Source organism: Varanus komodoensis, unplaced genomic scaffold (genome assembly GCF_004798865.1).
Source record: "Varanus komodoensis strain SLA01 unplaced genomic scaffold, ASM479886v1 scaffold4, whole genome shotgun sequence".
NCBI classification, from domain to species: Eukaryota; Metazoa; Chordata; class Lepidosauria; order Squamata; family Varanidae; genus Varanus; species Varanus komodoensis.
In genome coordinates this window covers 27619193-27641411 of record NW_025335941.1, presented here as the reverse complement: position 1 = coordinate 27641411, position 22219 = coordinate 27619193, and the positions used below count along the sequence as shown (strand labels likewise).

General features: G+C 39.6%; 1 protein-coding gene across 1 annotated transcript in view; it reads left to right on the top strand.

The window, feature by feature from the left end:
- The window catches only part of IGSF3 (immunoglobulin superfamily member 3), a 128249-nt gene that overhangs the window by 58601 nt on the left and 47429 nt on the right, over nt 1-22219 (top strand). The window contains exons 4-5 of the mRNA XM_044442501.1: nt 17543-17953; nt 20653-21042. Of these exons, the coding sequence (XP_044298436.1) occupies nt 17543-17953; nt 20653-21042 (801 nt within the window). The remainder of the gene's footprint in view (nt 1-17542; nt 17954-20652; nt 21043-22219) is intronic.

The window sequence follows — 22219 nt, the reverse complement described above, 5'->3', positions numbered from 1 at the left end:
AAGGGGAGAACAGATTGCAGGTGTTAAGGCTGTGTTATCTATCATCCCGGGCAAAAAAGCAGACTGCAGGCAAGTGCCAAGTTGAGAAGGGGAATGCAGGGAAGCTGGAATTATTTTGACATACCTTTTAAAGATTTGCTTCCTTACCAGAAGACTACTATTTTATGACAAAGGGAATTGGAAGTGGCATCCCAGCCATTGAATGCTTTTTCTGAAGAGCTGCACCTGACTCATACATTACAGTCCTTTTTGTGCCAGGCTAAGATATTTTTTATTTCCAAGCAGTCCATATTTAGCTGCTGCATAATTTTGTTTTAATTTGATATGGGGTAACTTTATGCTTTATTACATATTTTAATGTTTCAGGTGGGGCTGGTGATGATAATTGCAGTTCACTATTTTGGAATCTATTGCATGGAAAGGAAGTAAGACTTTTTGCACATGTGTGTCTTACCCACAGGATCTTTTTGTTTTATGCCTGTAAAAATGCCACTAAATGAATGAAAAATATAGGCCCTTTTTTACCTCTTTCTGCTCTCCAACCCTGTGCTGGATCTAGGTTTGTAAGGTCAACAAGAATAGTGGGGAGGGAAAGAAAGACTGCTTGGACTGTACAATCAAAAGAACATTTACATTTTATTCAAACATACAGTAAATACATCTGGCGTGTAAGACGCCTCCAAAGAGACTACCAAGTTGGAGTCTATACAAGCTACTTTTATAGCCTATCAGTTACATACATAGTTTGGAAGAAAGGTGGGGAATCAGGTGGAGGATCATGGAGGCCATTTGCTACAGTACATGAGAATAAAACAAAAGGCTTGGATGGGGGTTAGGACAATATAATATAGAAAGAACCTTCAGAAAAGGTAAATAATTACCATATTTAACACCATACCTGATAGTCAAGCATTAGCATCTTTAAGGTATACATGGGAAGCCTGTAACATGGGTTCCTGATCAGGTCAGGAATGCCATCATAAGTCTAAAGCTGTTCTTACAGCGTGAGGCTTTTAGCAGCCATCTTGTGGCAGAGCTTTTTACTCATTTTGTCCTGAGAAGGGCCCTTGGGTAACTACCGACAGTGCCCTACCCCCCCCCCCATGAGACTACCTTCTCCTTGCCATTGTCACCAGCTTCTATTGTGAACAGTGGCCTTTCCCCTCTACAAGGGAGGGGAACCTATTAAAATGGTTCCTTAGCAGAGGCTAATGGATCCAGGTGGTTCCCAAAGGACTCTGGGAATTTTTCCAGCTGACATGGTTAGCACTCCTTTGGAAGCCCTGGTTGCTGTGTGGGATACAGAAATGACAGCTGTTGGGCAGTTGACATGATTGTTCCTAAGTACCCTCTTTATTATAAAGCTCATATAGCTCCATGGTATACCTGACCCAACTGGTAATCCCTTCCTTGCTGGCTTTTGTAAGCCAAGAGTGGTAAGGATGGTTGCACAAATCTGTTTAAGCATCTTATCCACATCCTTGAGCTGTACCAAGTGAAACTCATCCAATAAAATTGGACTAGACTGTGCTCTAGATAGCTCCATTGGTTCAATTGTTGTACTGTAGAGTCAAAGCCCCTGCCGATGAAACAGATTATTTCCTGGAAGTGGCCACCAAGTACATTACAGTGGGCCAAAGATGCTTCTAAAGTGTTTCTGGGGTCAGAGTATAATAAGCCCTGGACAACCTTGAATAGCTCTGCTGGGTGGCAAAGAGAGGATTGAATACAAGCAGTGGAGGTATTGTTTCTTTGCTGCCCTGACTGCTTCAACATATACTCAATTGTAGGCACATCCCATGTTTCTTTTGCTTTTTCTGAGAGTTTTACATCTGCACTCAAGCCTTCTAAATTGTTTTATCGCTCTCTCTTCCATGACCCTACTTGATTATAATTTTGATTCACAGTTGCTGTGGTACTAATAATAAAATTAATGAAATAATGTTCCACAGTTACTCACTGAGGAGAATGATAAATACTATAATCAATGTAGGGGGAAAATTGAGCTGCCAAAATTAGCAAATGGGCATCAATTTGAGGACAGAAAATTAATTGGGAAAGCATACATTCACACCATTACATGTTGCAATAAAATATTGGTTTAAACAGAATTATAGCAGAACTAAAATATTTAACAAGCTTACATAGAATCATAGAATAGTAGAGTTGAAAGTGGCCATGAAGGCTATCAGGTCCAACCCCCTGCTCAGTGCAGGAACACCATCCCACTCAGATGACTGTCCAGTTTTGTTTTGAAAGTCTCTAGTGTGGGAGAGCCCACCATCTCTCTAGGCAACTGGATCCACTGTCATATGGCTCTGAGAGTGAGAAAACTTTTCCTGATATCTACTCTGAATCTGGGTTGTCACAACCTGAATTGATTATTCTGTGTCCTACACTCTGGCATCAGCAAGAAGAGATCTTGACCTTCCTCTTTGTGACAGCCTTTGAGGTACTTATAGAGGGATATCATGGCTCTCCCCCCTCCCCTCAGTCTTCTTTTCTCAAGGCTGAACATGCCCAGGTCTTTCAGTCTCTCCTCATAGGGCAGTGTTTCCAAACCATTGATCACTTTTGTTGCCCTCCTCTGTGCCCTTTCTATTTTTTCTGCATCTTACTTAAATCTTGATGTCCAGAACTGGACATATTATTCTAGATGAGGTTTTACTACTGAGGAGTTTAGGGGGACTACTACTACTTGTGATTTGGAAGTAATACTTCTGTTAATGCATCCCAAAATAGCATTTGCCCTTTCTGCAGCTATGTTGCATTTAAACATGTACTTCTTCTGCATTTTCCCTAGTGTACTTGGCATAATTTCCCCACCAGCTTCTTCTCTTCTTTGACACATTCATAAACTGGTAAGGTAGGCAGTAGTGCTAGTTGATTTGTCATTTTGCTTATTACTATCTGTCATCAATGCCACATTTGCAGTTCTGCTGCATCTTTAATCTTACATTATCATGCCATGTATTAATTTTTCCTTGCAGTTTCTTCAATTAAGAATTAAAGTGTTGCGACCAATAGAATAGTCAAACAGCAGACACTTGTTGCACCCAAAATATGAGCAAGGGAAGAGGAAATTTCTTTTTTCTGAACTGAGCTGCATTATTTAATTAATGTGTTGGTTTGATTGATTGACTTAAAAATCCTGTGCTCAATTTGCAGAAGGCCTGATTAAACAAGCAACAAGTTGTATGTGTATACATATGGTACAGATGAGTAACTGAGTGAAAGAAAAGAATTCTGTTTTCATGAAGCCCTCCTTGTTTTTGAAGAGACCCTTTCCTGCCCTTCCAGAGCGACTGTAGGCTTCCTGGCAAAGGCCAGTCCTCCAAGAGAACTGTTTAGCAATAGGACGTGTATCCATAAAAACTGCGGATAGAAAACAACCATCTTGAGAGAGTGCCTCCTTCTTTTTATCCCCTTTAGAAACTGATACCTTGTTATTTTTAGATAATGCCTGGATGAACTTGATCTTTCTCTTAAAAGATAATCTTTTTATTTCAGAGTTGTCACATGCAAATTTAATTAGTTAAATGATCAAACAGATAATATGTGTGCATGCATGCAGTCAAAGTTTAGTTATTGTTGTTGTTGTTGTTGTTGTTATTATTATAACATTTCTATGCCGCCCCTTGCCGAAACCTCGGGGCGGCTTACAACACAATAAAATACATTGAAATACAATAGCACATAATAAATTACCATTAAATACAAAAATACAAAAAATACATTGATTTACAAATATAAGATTAAAATTAGCAGTATAAATTAAGTAAATAAAAATATAGGAGGAGAAAGAGAAGGAAGAAGAAGTTGCCCTGGCCAGATCATATGTTTTAACAATTAAAATGATGTTTAAATAAAAAGGTCTTTACCTGGCACCGAAAGACCAGTAACGACGGTGCCAGGCGGACCTCTTTGGGGAGTGAATTCCATAGGTTGGGTGCCACTGCAGAGAAAGCCCTCCTCCGAGTACTTACTCTTCTAATTTCTTTCATGGAGGTTTCCCGGAGAAGGGACTCTCCCGCAGATCTCAAAGGGCGGTCGGGCATATACGGACGTAAGTGCTCGTTCAGGTAGCCAGGACCCAAGCCGTTTAGGGCTTGATAGGTCATAATCAACACCTTGAATTGGGCCCAGGCTTCAATGGGAAGCCAGTGAAGCTGACGGAGGACTGGAGTCATGTGAGCATAACGCCCCGTCCCCGTCAGCAACCTGGCAGCTCTATTTTGCACCAATTGAAGTGTTCGGACTGTCTTCAGGGGAAGCCCCACGTAAAGCGCGTTACAGAAGTCTAGGTGACCCTGCTTAGGATGAAGTAACACTTTTGGAAATCACAGGTTTTGATCCCCGCCCCCTCAGGTGGTCTGAAGTTGCCTGGAATTCAGAGAAATGGTGTGAAAAACTGTTTATCAGCAAATATAGGAAAACTTGGGCCCAAGTATATTGCTAAAGGGATAGGCTTCACAGATTAAATTAAATCTTAAAGTGTCTCAGGGTGAGCTGGAGAAATAAAAATCTACTAGACAAGAAAAAAATGACTGTCCATGCACTACCAACATATCTCTGTTATTCGTCTTGTTACAAATGAATTGTAAGGATTTGCCTTCCTATTTATTATTTCCAAGTTGGGACATTTCTATTTGTATAGCAAGGTTGGTATTGGGATAAAAGCCAGAACTTGAATTGTCTGCATTTATTTTCTCATTAAATAAACTTAGCTGGTGCCCTTGGGCTCTTGACAGTTTGCCACTGTGATCTGTAAGTATCCTCATCAGAGTTAATTGTCCCAGTTCCAGAGAAGGTGTTACTAGTTTACAGCATAGCTTAGGTAGATGCCTGCTGTTTATTGATACTGTAGAGGGTGTAAATGTTAACTGTAAATTTTTCTTTTAAACAAGGGGGATAGATTAAAGGATAAAGTGGCCCTTTGCTGAGACCATGCTCCTTCATTTATTTATTTGTTTCATTTTATGCTGCCCAATAGCCAAGGCTTTCTCCTTTCTTGGAATCTTCCTGAGAAAGGTTTATATTCACCTTCAACAATTCTGTAAAGGAATTGCAAATCTTATGACAGTAATCATTACTTATTGCCAATAGTGTTAATGCCAAACTAACTGCCCCCATTAGTTATGGTGTTTACTGCTTTGTTTTTGGTCTTGACTTCTCAATTAAGCACTTACTATACATCTTCACTGTCTTGCAGTGAATACTGATACAAGTTTTCCATATTATTCATATGCTTCTGCTACTGGTGCCCTAAGCTTCCTCCAGCAAGGCTTTTTTACCATTGAAGGCCCAGTCTCAGCACCTGCTGTATTCCAGTTTTGAGATACTGTTGTTAGCAGGATCAGATTATAATGCAGTCTTGTAAATACTGAATGCAGTTAGCTTAATTGGCTTAAATGAGTTTGTGGATCAGGTATGATGCATTACTAGTGGATTGAAACATCATGTGAGAGGGAGCTAAGGCCTTGAGTCAGACAGTTGACCTGATTCCCTGTTTGAAAACGAATATTCTGTAAATTGCCCATCTGCCTTTCAACTTAATCATTTGACACAATCAGTAAAGAACAAACAGGGACACTTGTAATCAGACGACTTACCAGCCTGCAGCTAGGGAATCTATGGAATGCCATGGGCTTTGCTCCCTGGACTCTTAACTGCTTTGCAGTGGCCCTGAGTTCACATTCCTGTTTTCCCAGCATTCACATGGCCCTTGGCAGGAATAAAATCTCATGAGCTGTGCAAGCAGCACCCTTCTGACTCTGCCAGCTGCACCAAGCAGGGAAGAAGGTTGGTTACCTAGAAGAGCGCCTGACATGACTGCTCACAGCACCCTCCTCTGTCTCCCGCAGCCACTCTTTGGGTGGGTGCACCTGACAAGGAAGGTCCTGGTTGTGCAACTGGAGGTCTGTGAGCATCTGTGGACTTCTTCCTGGCTCTTCTCTATTTGCAGGACTGGACCAAGTATGAGAGTTTGTCTGCAAATGCTAGAGGGAAGGATTCCAGAAGGGTTTTGCTGAACCCTACCTGTAACCCCCAGCAGTAGAATCTCTCTCTCTTTCTCTCTCCCTCTCCCACTCCCTCTCCCTCTCCCTCTCAGGCAGCCTTCTCAGCTAATGAAGTAGGATAAAATTTAGTAAATAAATAAAACAAATAAAATCTTGTTGTTGCATGCAAGGGCAAACAAAAGTTGCAATAAACTGCAAAGTGTACTCAGCTTGCAAAACATGATCTGTAGCATAGTCAATAAAGACATTGGGATGGAGATGGAGTGGTGGAACTAAACTTGTTGCTAAGATCTACAAATTGCATCATCTTGCTCTTAAGATGTATATTAAATATTTGTGCTATAAAAATCTGTTCGGTAATTTGAAAAATTAAAGTAATGGAACATTTTATGGCTTTCTTTAAAAGGGCATATTTTTTGTGGTTGACATTTTTTTAATCTTACAAAGTACTTAGTCACCTTTAATGTGAGCTTAGTCTTAAAAGCTAAAGAAAGATCTTGTCAAAATGTTATCAAAAGGGTGGAGGGAGGAGACCTGATTCTTAAACTTGTTTCACTTGTTAGCTCTGTTACATCATTTTAATTTCCATAGCATTTCTAAGAATGTAAGAAGTGACTTATTCTACTGAGTATGTATAAAGTAGTGCTTTATATAGGAGTCCTTGAGGTGCTATGTCTTCTCAAAGCAGAGGCAGCCTGTTTGGTTAAACCTAGCTCTGCAGGAGCCATGTATAAAGCAAGATGTGTGTATTTGTATTCTTATCTAAAGACAAAAAAAAAAAAAAAAAAGCAAGAATGAAGTTGCTCAGCCCTCCCATCCTCCTTTGACTTGCCACCATGCCTCCAGTAATCCTAAGCATTTTCCACCCTCAGTATCAGAGTCTGACGGTGGGCATAAAGGGTTTGAGTGATGGATTGCAAAGAAGTTAGTCACAGGAAAGCGAAAAGTTCGACTATGTGCTTCTTTTGCTCTTGAAAATTCAGCTGCACAACCCCCTCTTAATATGCTGTTGACACAGATCTGGATTAAATCAATGGACCTCCTACAGTTAATTTAATTTTTCAGGATTCATCAGGCTAGAATTTTGCACCACTCTGCAGTATTGTCTTACTCACCGGTAGAGCACCGTACAGAAACTCAAAGTGGAAACTGAAAATATTTGCTTCATAAAGATCAGAACCATTTTTCGCTATTAACTTTTAAAGCACGCCATGAAACTTATGCATTGTTCATGTACAGTATTAGTTTGCTCCATCAACCTAATTTCAATTCTCTAGAGCATGGGTCCTCAAACTATGGCCCACAGGCCAGATTCGGCCTGCCATGCCCAATTATCTGACCTGCCTCAGAGGTTTTGGACACGCCGCACACACGGCGAGGCAGCGGCTTTCTTGTACAGAGATCATTTTGGATTCACTCGGAGAAAATGGTCTCCGAGCAAGTGAGCCTCTGCCTCGCTGCACGCACCCACCCCCACCTTGCTTCGCCATGCGCGCCTACCCACCTCTTCACCAGCCTGCGCCCACTGCCGGCACCTTTCAACTGGCCCCCTGTTGAAAAAGTTTGAGGACCCCTGCTCTAGAATATAGGGGTGTGTGTATGTATGTGTGGTTTCTTTAAGAGCACTAAGAGACTTAATTTAATTGTTTTGGAGAATCCTAAGAAATGTCTGTTAGGGATCTGAGTCTCCTTATAGAACCACAGTTCCTGTATGTTTTCAGAAGAAACCCCCAACAGTAAACATTTCAGGAGAGAAGGGAACTCTCCATTGGGAATTATATATAGCATAATTACAGGATTACCAAAGTTTTTTTTTTAAGAAAGTATTTTTCAGTGGAAGAACAAACTGAGCTAAAGCAACATACACTAATTATTTCTCCTCCATCACACCTCCGTGGTTTAAATTCTCACTGACTCTGTAGGCATGCTTAATTGTGTACTATAAAAATTGATTAGTCATTTATATGTTGAAAAAATGCATAGGTGTATATTCTTTCAGCTGAAATACAGAATGAACAATCGTATTAGTGAGGTGCCAAGAATGTAAGGTTAATGAGAATATGTGTTAATTACTCTTAACAAGCAGCTCTTTCCTAATGTCCAGTGGCTCTTTTGGTAATTCCTTTAATCTGTTCTATGGCAGAAGGTTTAAAAAAGCTTAAGGAGCTCTTGCTTCCCTGTGAATATGACAACTCCCTGTCCACTTTTAGATATCTTTTAGGCAGTTTTAAAACTCTGGCAAGGGTCTTCAAATTTAATCCGTAGTCTAGCAAGGCACAATAATCAGTGTGCATTTTTTCTGTAAGCTTGGCAAAAAAGACATTTATTGATTTTCTTTACCTTGGCTTATACAACTGTTGATTGGGGATGAGTTCCAAAACTCCATTCAGATACCTTTTTTTTTTTTTTTTTGGTTTGGTCCTGTTTAAAATACTTTTCTAGAAAAGTATAAACTGGTTAACTATACTGAACAAATCATTTTTCCTAGTTGTATTATTTCCTTATCCTTACAGTCTTGCAACTTTGTGTTAAATCATTTTAATTTCAGTCCTTCCTACCTTGACTCCACTTAGAGCTAACTTTTAATATTCCATAAGTTGTCAAAGATCCTTAGTATGGAGTCTGTTTTAATAGAACAGCATGTCCCACCCCTTCCCTTGTCTACTAATCCAAAACTACTAATCCATCTTTCAGACTGAAAATAGCAGCAGCATCTATATTTTCAGCTTTCCTGAATATGCCAAGTGCTAAAGTGCTGCCTGGTTTAGCTCTTTTGAAGCTCCTGGTTAAAGAAGACTTTAAATCTCTGCTGTTCTTTAAAGAATCTTAGAATAGTAAAGTTGGAAGGAGCCATGAAGGCCATCTGGTCCAACTCCCTGCTGTTGCATTCTATTCATATGGCTGTCCAGTTTGTTTATGAATGTCTCACCATCTCTCTAGGCAGCTGGTTCCAGTGTTGTATTGCTCAGACAGAGTGGAAACTATTCCTGATGTCCAGCCTGAATCTGGGTTGTCACAACTTGAACTGATTATTCCATGTCCTACACTCTGGTATCAGCAAGAAGAGATCTTGACCTCCCTCTTTGTTGACAGCCTTTGAGGTACTTATAGAGGGATATAATGTCCCCCCTCAGTCTTCTCTTCTCAAGGCTGAACATGCCCATTTCCTTTAGTTTCTCCTAATAGGACAATGTTTCGAAACCCTGGATCATTTTTGTTGTGCTTCCCTGGACCCTTTCTAATTTTTTTTGCATCTTTCTTAAATCTTGGTGCCCAGAAATAAATGCTGTATTCCAGATGAGGTCTGTCTAGGGAGAAGTATAGGGGAACTACTGCTTCTTGTGATTTGGAAGTAATACTTCTGTTAATGCATCCCAAAATAGCATTTGCCCTTTTGGCTGCTGCATTGCATTGTTGGCTCATGGTTAGCCTATCATCTACAAATACTCTGAGACTTTTTTCTTTTTCTGTTCAGTTGAGCCATATATTCCCCATCTTGTATTGATGCATTTGGTTTCTTTTTCCTTGGTGGAGGACTTGGCACTTGTCCTTATTGAACCTCATTCTGTTGTTTTGAGCCCAGTGTTCAAGTTTATCAAGATTGCCCTGGATCTTCATTCTGTCTTCTAGGGTGCTTGCTGTTCCACCCAATTTTGTATCAGCTGCAAATTTGATTATGTTTCCTTGTTCTAGGCACCAAGATTTAAGAAAGATGCAGATAGAGTTCCAATCATGTGAGCCATCACACCAAGTTTCAGTTGTTCCTATAAGATCATAATTGCCCTCATGTACTATTTGCTCAAGTTCATATTGTTTGTTTCCCATACTCTGGGCATTGGTGTAGAGACATCAGAGTTCATTCTCACTGTGCCCTGGTTTTCTTCATAGGCTTTTTGGGAGACTGATGTTGGGCCCTGCTTGAGGTTTTTTCTCTGTTGAACTATATAAGTCTTTGCCAGATGATGGTGTTCTATGCTGCACATCTCTTTCTCCTATAGGTTCTAATTTAAAGCTTTCTTGATGAAGTTTTTCATGTAGTGACCAAACATCTGCTTCCTGTTCTTTGGTAGGTGTAGCCCATCATTTGCCAATAGTCCATCTTCCACAAAGGTTAGCTCATGGTCCCAGAATCCAACTCTCTCTTTATTGCACCACCATTGTAGCCAGTCATTCACCTGAAAGATTTTTCTTTCTCTAGCACTTCCTCTTCTACGTACTGGTAGGATTGAGGAGAAGACTATCAGGGCCCAGTGTTTTTTATATTCCTCCCTAGTGCTTCAAAGTCTGATGTTACTTCTCATGGCAGTGTCATTAGTTCCCACATGGAAGAGAAAGAAGGGGTATTTGCCAATTGTATGAGTTGCGTAAACTTGCTGGTTATATCTTTAACCTTGGCGCCAGGGAGACAGCATACTTGGCGATTCTCTGGGTCATCACAACATACATATTTTTCCAACTTACACAAGAGGGAATCTTCCATAACTAGCACTCTTCTCCTTTTATTGCAAACTTTGCTATCACTTTTCTTGCTTGATTGACCTTTTGTCTCTTTTTCAGAGTTACCCAGTGTGTCATGTAGTTCTTTCACAGTGCATTTCTCACACTTCCCTTTCTCAGGTAACTTGAAGCAATTCGAGAGCTCCACTGCTTCCATGGGTGCAGAGTATTTTCTAGGTCTTCTGTGTCTGTCACCCTGTTCCAGCAAGTTTCCTCATTTTCCCTTCAGTCAGGGTTCTTTTCTGCTGCCTCAGCTTGCAGATGTTCTTCTTGTTTTTCTGCTTCTTTTCCCAAGGAAGGTTTGTTTGTTGCTTAGGCAAAGAAGGACTTTAGGACCTTCCTTCACACACTCAAACAACTGGGAATAAAAACATAGAAACATGGAAACAGAACAAGTCAGAATAGGTCTCCCGGGCCATCTAGTCTGAGCCCTGGCTCCAGCCAGCTCCTCTCATGACTTGCCTACCATGGGCATGTCCAGCCTATCCTTAAAAACCCTCAGTGATGGGGCTTCAGTCACCTCCCGTGGAAGCCCATTCCATGTGCAAACCCATTCAAATGCATCAGAGTTGTCTCACCTATGCCTGTCTTGTTCATTTCAGTGGGATGTCCCATGGTGCTTTGTTTTGCAATGATCATCAACTGGTGTGCAGATTTTCTACACATCCCCTGCTCCCTCGGTCCTCCTTGTTGTGCATATAGCTGTACACCCATATCTTTATAGCTGTAGACCCATATCTATATAACATGAAATTAGTATTCAGTAAGAAATGTATTAGTCTGGGAAAAGAACTGAATTATCAGTAGGAAGGATTTTTTTTAAAAGTCAGTTCTTCCTTAAATGCAGTCAAACATAGATGACAAAATGGAATCTGCAACCCAATGGTGCAGTCTATCCTCAGTCCCATTAGGAATGCTCTGTTCAACAGCTGTTCCCTGCAAGCAAGGCATTCCACTCTTCTACCTGCTGCCAATTTTTTCTTTTCCAGTTGTTGCTTAGCAGTCTTCACTGGGCTTTTATTCTCCTTGTGGCTTTTTATACTCCACTTAACAAGTTGCTCTGATCATACTAATATTTTACTCTTGTTTCTCAGTGGCTCCAATTGTGCTGATACTGGCCACTTACGTTTGCTATTAGAAGGAATGTCACCTATTCTAAGGAAATGACTTCCATTGAGTTGACTTATTTTTAGGATAAACTTTTCATATGGATTGTTCTCTGTCATTACACTAAAGGGTAATTTATTCAGTCCACAAAATGGGTACCACTGGAAGATCAGGACTTTCCCATCCTCTCCTCTGTCCTGCAGTCACCCTCCTTGCATGCCCTCCAAATCAGAAGAAGTTTCTAGTTGAGAAGTCCAGTTTTTCCAACTGTATCCGTTCAGTGATGATATTAGATCCAACCTAAAGTATCATACTTCCTTTTTTTTATAAAATGGTAGTTTTTGTAACTGTTGGCACATGCACAAGACTAAGCAAGAAACCGAGTCCATTCAAACAAACATTAATACCAGCTTAACGTTTCACATATATTTACTCATGTGATCCCATCACAAACTCAAAGCCAAACCACTGTGTTTAAGGTACTTCTGTAATCAAGCCTGGAAGAGTCTCTTGGTGGGTATAGCTACATGCACTTCTGTTCTACAAAGCTATTTTTGTGTTCCTCTATAATATCAGTAAAGAGATCGGTGAAATAATGCTCTATGGTCTTGTACAGATTTTGTGTGAGACTTGATTAATATTTTTCTTTAAGTTGGAAGAGAGTTCCATTGCTTCAGGACAAAAGAAATCTAACCTGCATTTGAAATTATTCATAATGGGTTTTAAATTGGAATGCTTAAATGCATAATCATGGGTAAAGCACTGCATTTCTGCTCATTGCATTTAAAAAAAAAATCAAATAGGAGAAATGGATGTACTTGGCCTGTCCCTCAAAAGTAAGCAACTACTGAAAAAAATACATTCTGTTCAATGTATGCATAGCAGTATATTTTCACACACTGTATGATGTTTTCTGTACAATAAATGAGTACAAAAGATTATTCATTTTAAGTGTGTGAGAAGACCTCCAGAACACGTATTTTCAGGGATCACAGGAATTGTTATGATATGGGGTCTGCTCTTAGATGCTCTAGTCTGCACAACAGAAGTAGGTCATGCTTGGCATGCACAAACCCTAGGGCTGGGGTTCTGCAGTAAATGTATGGCTATCTTAAATGTCCCTTGGGAGAACATTACTCATTTTGCTTTGCTTTGTGGTTGGTCATTCTAAGTAGCGGTATCAACAGCAAGTTAAATGATTGAAAACTACAATTTAAATACTTCCCATTAACAGACAGCTTTCTTAACACACCCTTTATCGTTCCTAATGTCTTGGCCAATGAGTTTTGGGATGTTCTTTAGACAGTGAATATGTGTCCCAGGAGGGATAACAACAGTGGAGAATTTGTAAAGAGAAAAAAGCATTTCTTAGAGCCACAAACAAAATTAGTCCTTGGGCCTCAGGGTATGCTTTGGAGTTATAGTTGTCTGTGAGTATACTCAATCATTACCTGCTCAACCCAATAGGTATGGATATTCGAAACCATTGTAAGGTCCAAACAACATGTTGCACAGAAGCTGGAGTGGTATTTGGATTTAACTAACAAAGCAGAAATTATTCATGATCAACTGTGTTCTGTGATTTCAGTACACTGCACTTGAGCACCTAAATGCTTTGAGGATGAAGGAGATGGTCTAGGAAGGCCATGGTATTGATTAGCTTTGTACAACCTGACAATCCATTGTGGGTAACTAACCATGATGACTTGACATCAGGATGAAGATGATGTCCTGTCAGGAGCCTTATTTTTTGGTATAATCCGCCCTGACAGCCCATGACTTGTTCTAGAGGTTTTAAAAGCTGTAATGGGTTATCATGTCATCCAGGTCTCAAAGAACAGTTTCATCATGGGTTGTGGAGATTGGCTGGAAAGCTTCTCAGCAAGTGTAACAAAACCTGCCACCTGCATTATGTCCTCTTTGGGAAGGTAACTAGAGGGGAAATAGAGCATTGCTGCAGACACTCTTATTTCCTCTCAATTAACTTCCCAGTCATTCAATTTGCATATATTTGTGGGTTTTTAAAAATGATCAGGACCTATAGAAAGCACAGCAGTAAGTACTTGAAATGGGACCCAGGGAAAGGTGGAAGGAGTTAATATTCCCACAGTCTGGAGTAGCTGAATTTTCAGGGATGTGTTGAAAAGGTTGATGGCACTGAGAAACGTCAGTTAAGCAGAAGATATTTTGCACCTCTACCTTCACTGTTTCAATTTACTACTTCCTTCTGAGAGTTGAAACATACAAGGAAATTGACCAGGAAAGATTATACCTATCCAGCAGCTGTAGCAGTGCACTTGTGAAAGATAACAATGAACCCAAATGCACAATTTTCTAATGCTAAAAAGAACTTTAATTGTGCATTTTGTGTTTCATAATAATGAGGAGGAGGAGGAGGATAGCAATCAGAGCAAGGAGAGGGAAACAAGATGGTTTCTGTTTGCAATTTACTGGCTGAAGGACTGAGGAGAAAGGAGGAGAACAAGCTGTGCTAAGACTGATAGTCTATCAGGAACACTTGGGTTATTCCAGGAGCATCCTACCCTGCATAGTTTATTGGCAGGGTGCTAAGCATAACATGCAAACACAGCCTTTAACTTGACTATACTTCTTTCTTCCCCCAAGAAGAAGTAATTTTGGTTTTAGTATCAGTGCTGAAAAAATTATGGTACGGGAGAGCCTCATAAGGTTTCAAATATTTTAAAGAACTAGGACTGTGTGTGAGAGTTAGCCTGTTTAACTGATTTTAATCTGCATATTTTTACGTAGGAGAATAATAGTTCCAAAGGGGAGAAGTATTTTTAAAAGAAACACACTGCACAGCAGACTTTATCTTACAAGGGACAGTCTCCCCCTTCTCTCTTGTGCAAGTATGCAAGGATGGTTCTTGTCATCCTGTAGTTTTTCTGCATCATTTTTTTAATGTTTAAATATTAATATATTTTACCCAGTTAATTTTGGGCACTATTTTAGTTGGATCAAAATGTGATTTGTTGAAGGAGCATGTGGCTCACACATTGCTTTATCATTTGTTGGTTCTGTACCTTGCAGTTAGAGCATCATTGAACTCTATATTCTGCTCCATGGACAAAAAGACAGGAGATGCATGCACAAAATTTGTATGACTATCTTTTTTCCCTAGTATAGACTTTTTAATGCCTATTTCATTGAGGAGTTCTTTGTTAGTTTTTTCTAGTTTGGCATGTCCCTTCAGAGGAGATGCTTTCTGTTAAATGAAAGTAAACTATTTTTGTTCTGATGTCTATAAAGCTGTTTTTTATTAATTACATTAATATGTAACATCTGACCAGAATATATCTTATCCTCTAAATGTTTTGGGCTTGTTAACCAGATTCACGACTATATCTATCTCTACATTATGGAAAGATAATGGGGGTGGAAAAAAGAAGCAGAACATTTATGTAAAACAGAACTAGTTTAAAATGGCATAGGTAAGCAGGGAAGACCCTGTGATGCTCCTAAAAGTGATGCTAGAGAGCATTGTAGAACGATGGCCATGACACTAGCCCTGCCTATAAGCTGGAAAGTGTCCACTTAAAAACTTACCCAGTCGTGAACTCAGTTAGCAAACCACTGTGTCGCTCTGCCTCAGCTCCACACACAAAAGAGAGCTAGTAATACTGTCTACTTGAGCTGCTGCATGCAGCAAACAAAGGTTGCCATATGTTTTCAGGGAGGAAAACAAGTCAAGAGGAAGTCTTCTACTTGCAGGGCTGCCCAGTTCCAAGTATGATTTGAAGATCCTGAAGCATAAGATGGGAGAGAACCAGGGAACTTCAAGTTCCCCATGAACAGTTAGCATCAGAAGAGCAGCCCAAGTAGTGGCACATGGGTTTCCTGGTCACAGTCTTGCCCACTATGAAAAGATGCACTGCATTGCTTTTTGGAGTATAATAATATTTCTACATTTGTATATACACATATATTAAAATCATATGCAAATCTGTATCCTGTTTTTTGGCAATTCTTAGGTGACCACCCTGCTATGAACACTCCCAAGGGTAGCATTTTCCAACCAGTATTACTTTTACTGTCTAATATAGTGAAATACCATTGGCTGCAATATAGTGTAAATACTAAATATAGTTCATTTACTAAGATTTATACACCATTTCTTTATTTTTTTTTCCAGTTTTTCAAATCTGTTCTGGTTTGATTTAGCATGTTTATTTGATGTATATCAGTAAATTAAACAGTGAATTGAACAGTTAACATCATGTTAATTTAATTTGCTGATAGATTTCTCAGGTATTTTTCCGACTGAACTGTTTTGATTATGAAAAACATTATGTAAAGCACATTTAGTGTGGTTTCAATGTTATATTCAAATGCATCCAAAAATTTTACTTCAAAATAATTTACAGAGAGTATTTGAAAAGACATAACAGTCTAATCACATGCGTGCCTTATATTACTTATAATTTAAGAAGGAGATGGATGGTAAAATGGAGATGCTGGAAACTTCATATACATGTAGCATACCCAAAGAACTGTAGATAGGGCGGGGCTTTTCCTGAGTGTTTTTCCATGCATTCCTCTGCATGTGGCAATTAAGGAACCATGTTTGCTGTCCTGCTCCAACCTTTGTGCCTTCAGCAATGTAAATGGTTCTACATGTTTGCAGCTGGCTGCATCAAAGTAACTGTTTACAAGTACTGGTTTTTTGTCTACACAACGTGTCGTGTCCACCTTTTCTGTTGAATGTGTAGAGATTATGGTGACAGTCAGCAGGGAAGTCAAGGGCCGGGCCAGACCAGCTCCATGCTCTGAATGGGACTGAAGAAGAAGGCTCTCATCCTTTAAGTATCTGGGAAGAGTTTTGTTTTGTAACTGTTCGATTTGTAGATACTCATTATGTTACAAATTAAGTTTATGGAACAATATAGCAAAAATATCTGTCTTATATCCCTAAACACTACACTTCTAGGGAACAATCATTTTCCAGCAGTCAGTTTATCTGTTTGAATGCTGGAAAATGGATATAGAAAAAATAGAAGTGTTGTCTGAAGAATGTCAACTGGCCTATGTATGAGGGCTGCAAAGTCCCTGCAAACAAACCTCAGCACCTGGAAAGGTGCTTACATATTGTTTCTACAGCCAGTTTCTTAAATTGCAAGAATATGCATTTAATTCTGTACTTGGAATAAATAGCTTTCCTATGCATACAACATCTTAATTTTGCTTATAGGCATTATTTTTATGAAAGGACATAAGCAAAGAAAAGAGAAATTTGATATTGTGGATTTTGGGGGAAAGATAAAAAAAAAACTGATGACAACAAATCTAGCAAGCTAGGCCAGTGTAAATGCAAAAATAGAAAGTCCTAGGAGGAATTCCTTCAGAAGGTGTGAACAAATAAGGTCAGGATTGGAATGAAAAAGAATAAAGTTAAATGACATAAAATACATCTTTTACGAGACAGTAGTAGTTTTTTTTAATTGAGCAGTCCCAGTGAGAGCAAGATAGGTCTGGGATAGAATACAGGCTAATCTAGTGTTACCACCTAGGTGCAGGCAGTAGTCTATATTGGTTAACTACTTTGGAGAAACCTCATTTGAGGATAAAAAGTGACTTGACAGAAGTAGCAGTTTTATTCTGAGACAGACTAATCATACATTCATTCCATGTCAACTTCAGTCTTCAGACCCCTTGGCCAAAAGCCTTCAGATCCCTTGGCCACTGTAGACCTATAACTGGAGAGGTTGCCTATTAAAGATGTTGCATGTTGTTACTACCTGTAAAAATAATGGGCTTCCCCAGATACTTTCTCTCTATAGTTCTAAAAAAGTATAAATTATTTGCATCGCTTCTGAAGTCTAAATTTTATTTGCTCTGCTCTAAAGTTTAACTATAACAGCCTAACCACACTTGTTTTCTCTTTCATCTCTCCACGGCAGTTATTCCTGACTCCTTGCGGGTAACCTCAGAAGCTCAAACTCTAAACAAAGTACAACATGATTCTCTGGAGCTGAAGTGTGAAATATCCAAGAATACTGCACAGCACAGCCACATTTCCATTGCCTGGTACCGGCAGAAAGCCAATGAGCCAGCGGTGGAGGTGATCTCCCTCACTCGTGATTTTGTATTGCATGCAGGAAGTGATTACACCCAAAGGCATGCAAGCGGTGACATACGCCTGGATAAAGTAGGCGAAACTCAGTCCAAACTTACAATCTATAACCTGCAGTCTTCTGATGAGGGCGAGTTTTACTGTGAGGCAGCTGAGTGGATCCAGGACCCTGATGGCTCTTGGTATGCAATGACCCACAAGCGCTCAGAGGGCACCATGGTCTACGTGGAAGGAACCGGTTAGTGCCTTTGATTCTTCGGGTGCAGGGGAGAGGGTAAAGTTGGCTAATCGAGGGTACCCATCAATGGGATCTGTGGAAAAGGTTAATTTACAAGGTGTTTGTGGGGTAGAGAAAAAAAAAGGTTTTACTTTCTGCCTTCAAGTACTTGGAGAGTGATTATTTCCCCAGGAATTGTGAATCCAGGTTCGGGAAGTCTGGTTTACACAGTCACTTCTACTGAAAAATACTTTCTCTCCTTCCTTTTGGATGTAGGGCAGGGGGACAAGGACCATGCCACCTGCTTGCTGGTTTTCTACTTATGGGATATGGGATCACATTCCCTGCTTTGCCGCTATGCATATTTAGCCAAGGTGAAAAACATCCACTATTTACTTTTAGCCACCTGCAATATACCAGGGTAGTTAACAGACATTAAAGGAGTAGCAAATCCACATTTAGTCAGAGGGTATTCTAATGGGATACCCTCTGGGAGGTATTCTGATGCAATCAATACATACATGATTTTTATCATAGGTTATTTCAGGGATCAGAAGCACTCTTTCAGCATTCTACACAATCCCTGTTCTTCAGTTTTTCCTATCTTGTCCCCACTCCTTGCCTTTGTTTGTTTGTTTATTATTTAACCTCTATACCGCCCAACAGCTGAAGCTTTCTGGGCAGTTTAAAACCATCAGCATACATAAAGGAAGGAGGAAACATGGAAGTTCTGGGCTCATTTCCAAACCATCAAACCATTGTTTGTAGGGTTGTGTGAACGCAGCCTAATTTCTCCTTCTCTGTCAAACATGAGGAGCAGATGTCTTCCTAATCCAGCATTATAGCCCCAAAACATTTTTATGTACCCAGCTCTTAGGCACATAAAATGCTTGGGTTTACTGCTTTATATCACAATTGCATTCTTGTTTTTGTTTTACTTCCTCTAATTCTTTTCCTTGTGTTCTTATTCTTTCTGTATTGGGCCTGCCATAATTTCTGAACTCTAATTTCATTTCTGATGTTGTTTTTGAAAAGGAATTCATAATGAAACATTCCATTTGTACATTACTGTCACTTTTCCATCTGGTTAGAAGTCTTTCAGTAACATTTGTGGAGCTATTACAGGTTGTTAGTGTCAAAAATAAAGATGTGGCTTTACATTTTTGATGCACCAAAAGAGCTTACTTATTTAATGATACATTGGCTGGATATGACCTAGATGTTTCAGGTACATGCTGGTTACTCTATAAAATGCATTATAATCTGTCATTCTTTTCTTAAGCTAGTTAACTATGTTCAAAGCTGGAAAAATAACCTGTATAACCTACAGGTATATTTAAACTAGGCATTTATTTATTATTTATTATTTTATCTCAGTCAAAAGGGTCCCAGCGAAGCTTATATGTAATCAATTAAACAAGACAGTGCCTGCCCACAGGCTTATAATCAACAGAACACCCAAGAAAAAGGGAATGGGGATGGAATAACATGGGGAAAGTAATTCTTTCAGCAGGATTAGTGGAATGGCCCTGCACTCTGCTTCTTCTCCCTTAGCAGTCTGCTGGAATGGCTACTAGTGTGCAGTGGCATGTATTGCATCATTGAAAAATAAAGGTGTGTTGGCACTAGAATAGTTGTCTGGCGTTCTGCAGAAGACAAGAGTTCTGCATTGGGTTGGTGTTTGAGAAGAGGAAATAAATACAATGAAAATAAGTGATTTGGCAATCTACAAAATCTGACAAAAGTGTAAATATGCACTTTGATGAGTAGAATAAGTTTATATTCAAAAACCGAATCAAGATTACATGGTCTAGAGTGAGATGTATAAAACAAGTACAGGTCACAGGCTTTTTATGAGATTAAGAACTACTACATATTTAGAAGGTATGCATTGTGTATATTGGATATGTGGATGGGTTATTTTTTTTCTGTGGCCCTTCTTGACTTTTGTGCACTGGTTATGGGAAGAAAAGGACAAATGAAGAATTTATTTAATGTCTTTCTGTCTGATAAATATTTGTATTGATCATTTAATGCCATATTTTCCTTAATATAAAATCAAACTAGCAGCCTCCTTTTTAGTGTCTTACTAAGCAGTGTTTCACCCTGTGTTGTCGTTGTTCTATGTTGTGCTCTTTTTTGAATGATGTCCTTTTTTGGCCTGTCAGTCAGCACTCAATCTAGTTCTGGTAGGGTTTCTTATTTAAACAAAATTAAAACAATACTTTTCCCTGTTTCTTTGATGTTTTGAGGGTGTGAAATCATACTGGACACTTCGCTCATGTTCTAAGCCAAGGCTTCTGGATAAGAGTATATGGCTTTTAAAACTGTGTTGCTAATTTGGTACACAGTTCAGTCTTTGAATCAAAATATGTAAGCCAAGTAGAATAATTTCCCAAAATGGCACATTGTAACTATCATAAACATTATTACTGGATTTCACCTTGTTATATACTGAATCAGCAATTGTACCAAATTAAGTTGCACCAAGCACTAGTTCTATCTGTGCTGCTGTGCACATAATAAAATGAGGTAGAGGTGGACCATTTGGAGAGATGGATAGAATTCAGTAAGATGGGAAGATGCAAATCTCTCTCTCTAAAGTGAGTATTAAAGTTCTACTTGTCCAAGTTCTTACTAGGTTTTCCTATGTGTTCAGTGCTGTGATACAGTTTTCATTTTGTATGTGGTGCATGTGTGTATGTTCTTTTACCTTTTAGATATGGATATCAATGTCCGGCTCGAAACAGAGAAGCGGACATATACAGTGGGTGAACCAGTGGAGTTCAGGTGCATCCTGGAAGTACAGAATGTTGCAAAGAGATATTTTTCCATCTCATGGGCCTTCAACAGTTCCCTGATTGCCAGCTTCGGGGCTAATGCTGTGCCAGTGCTTAATAATGAGTTTGCCCAGCGGGAAGCTCTGGGGCAATTGAAAGTAGCCAAAGAGAGTGACAGTATCTATATCCTGAAAATCTACCGACTGCGTCTGGAGGACAGTGGAAAATACAACTGTCGAGTGACAGAGCGTTTGAAGACAACAACTGGTGAATTTATTGATGGAGAGAGCAAACGACCAAAGAACACACCCATTACAGTCTTACCCCTTAGTAAGTAGAGACCGTGCCTGTTTTTACTGATTATGACTTTGTGAGCAGAGCAGAGCTTTGAGCATGGCAAGCAGCTCATGGGGCCAACTTTTCCTTGGCTGTTCTGTACATAACCTACAAAGGAGGTTCAAATTCATTAACTGATTTGATTTCTGTGCCAATTTAGTCTGAATGCTCAGAGTAGTTTATACTGCACGAATTCATAAGTATAATAAAAAATAAATGCTTAGGTCTGTCAAAATGAAAACCACTTTTCATACAAATTAGCAATATCCATGCACCAGAAAGGCATTTTCTCTGGTTACTGTCCATCTCAACTCTGAGGAAGGGGCATCCAGAGAAGTGTCTTAGAAGATAAATTCAACACACAAAAAGATCGATGTGAGGCTAAGTGGTCCCTCAAATACCTGGAAATGATAAGGGCTTTCCAGAAAATTTTGAAAAGGAAGATGTTCCACTGCCTTAAATCAAAGAAATCTGCTTTATATTTTTGCTTGACTATTTTGCTTACTAAATGTAAAAGTGACATATTGTTTATATTGGAAAATATAGTAGTGGATGCCCAGTTCCTAAACTGCATAGGGCTTTAGAGCTATGCATTCACCAACACCAAAACAGGTCCCAAGCCATTGAAGACCAGAGAGTGTGAGCCAAGCAAAAACAAACAGAAAAGCACTGCTGGTGGAGGAGTGAGAGATTGGAAAGGTGGCTGGAAAGACAAAGGGGGTCCAGAAGCAGCAGCAACAGTGGCACAAGACCACTCTGAGCCCCAGAGAGAGTGGAGTGTGAGCTGCGCTAAAAAGTTCTCTTGGTGGCCAGTGCCACTGCTTGATACAACAGGCCCAGCAGGATAAAAATTTAAAAGGTAGTAGAAAGACTCCTCAGTACTGGTGACTTGCAACATCCATGCAATGTTGGTTTTCCAGCCTGAGGTAAACATGCCCTATATATGCAACCAGTGCAAACTAACAGCCATGTTAGAAGAAAAGGAAAAAGCACTAGAGCAGTGAATAGTCACCCTCAAGGTAACAACAGAAGATGAAGAGTTTGTAGACAGTGTGGTGGAACTGCAACATATAAGAATATTACAGAAACTAGGAGTGCAACAGCAAACTAAGGAGCAAGAAGAGAATCCTGATGGAAAGGAAAATGAGAATAAAACTGAGTGACAGTTAAA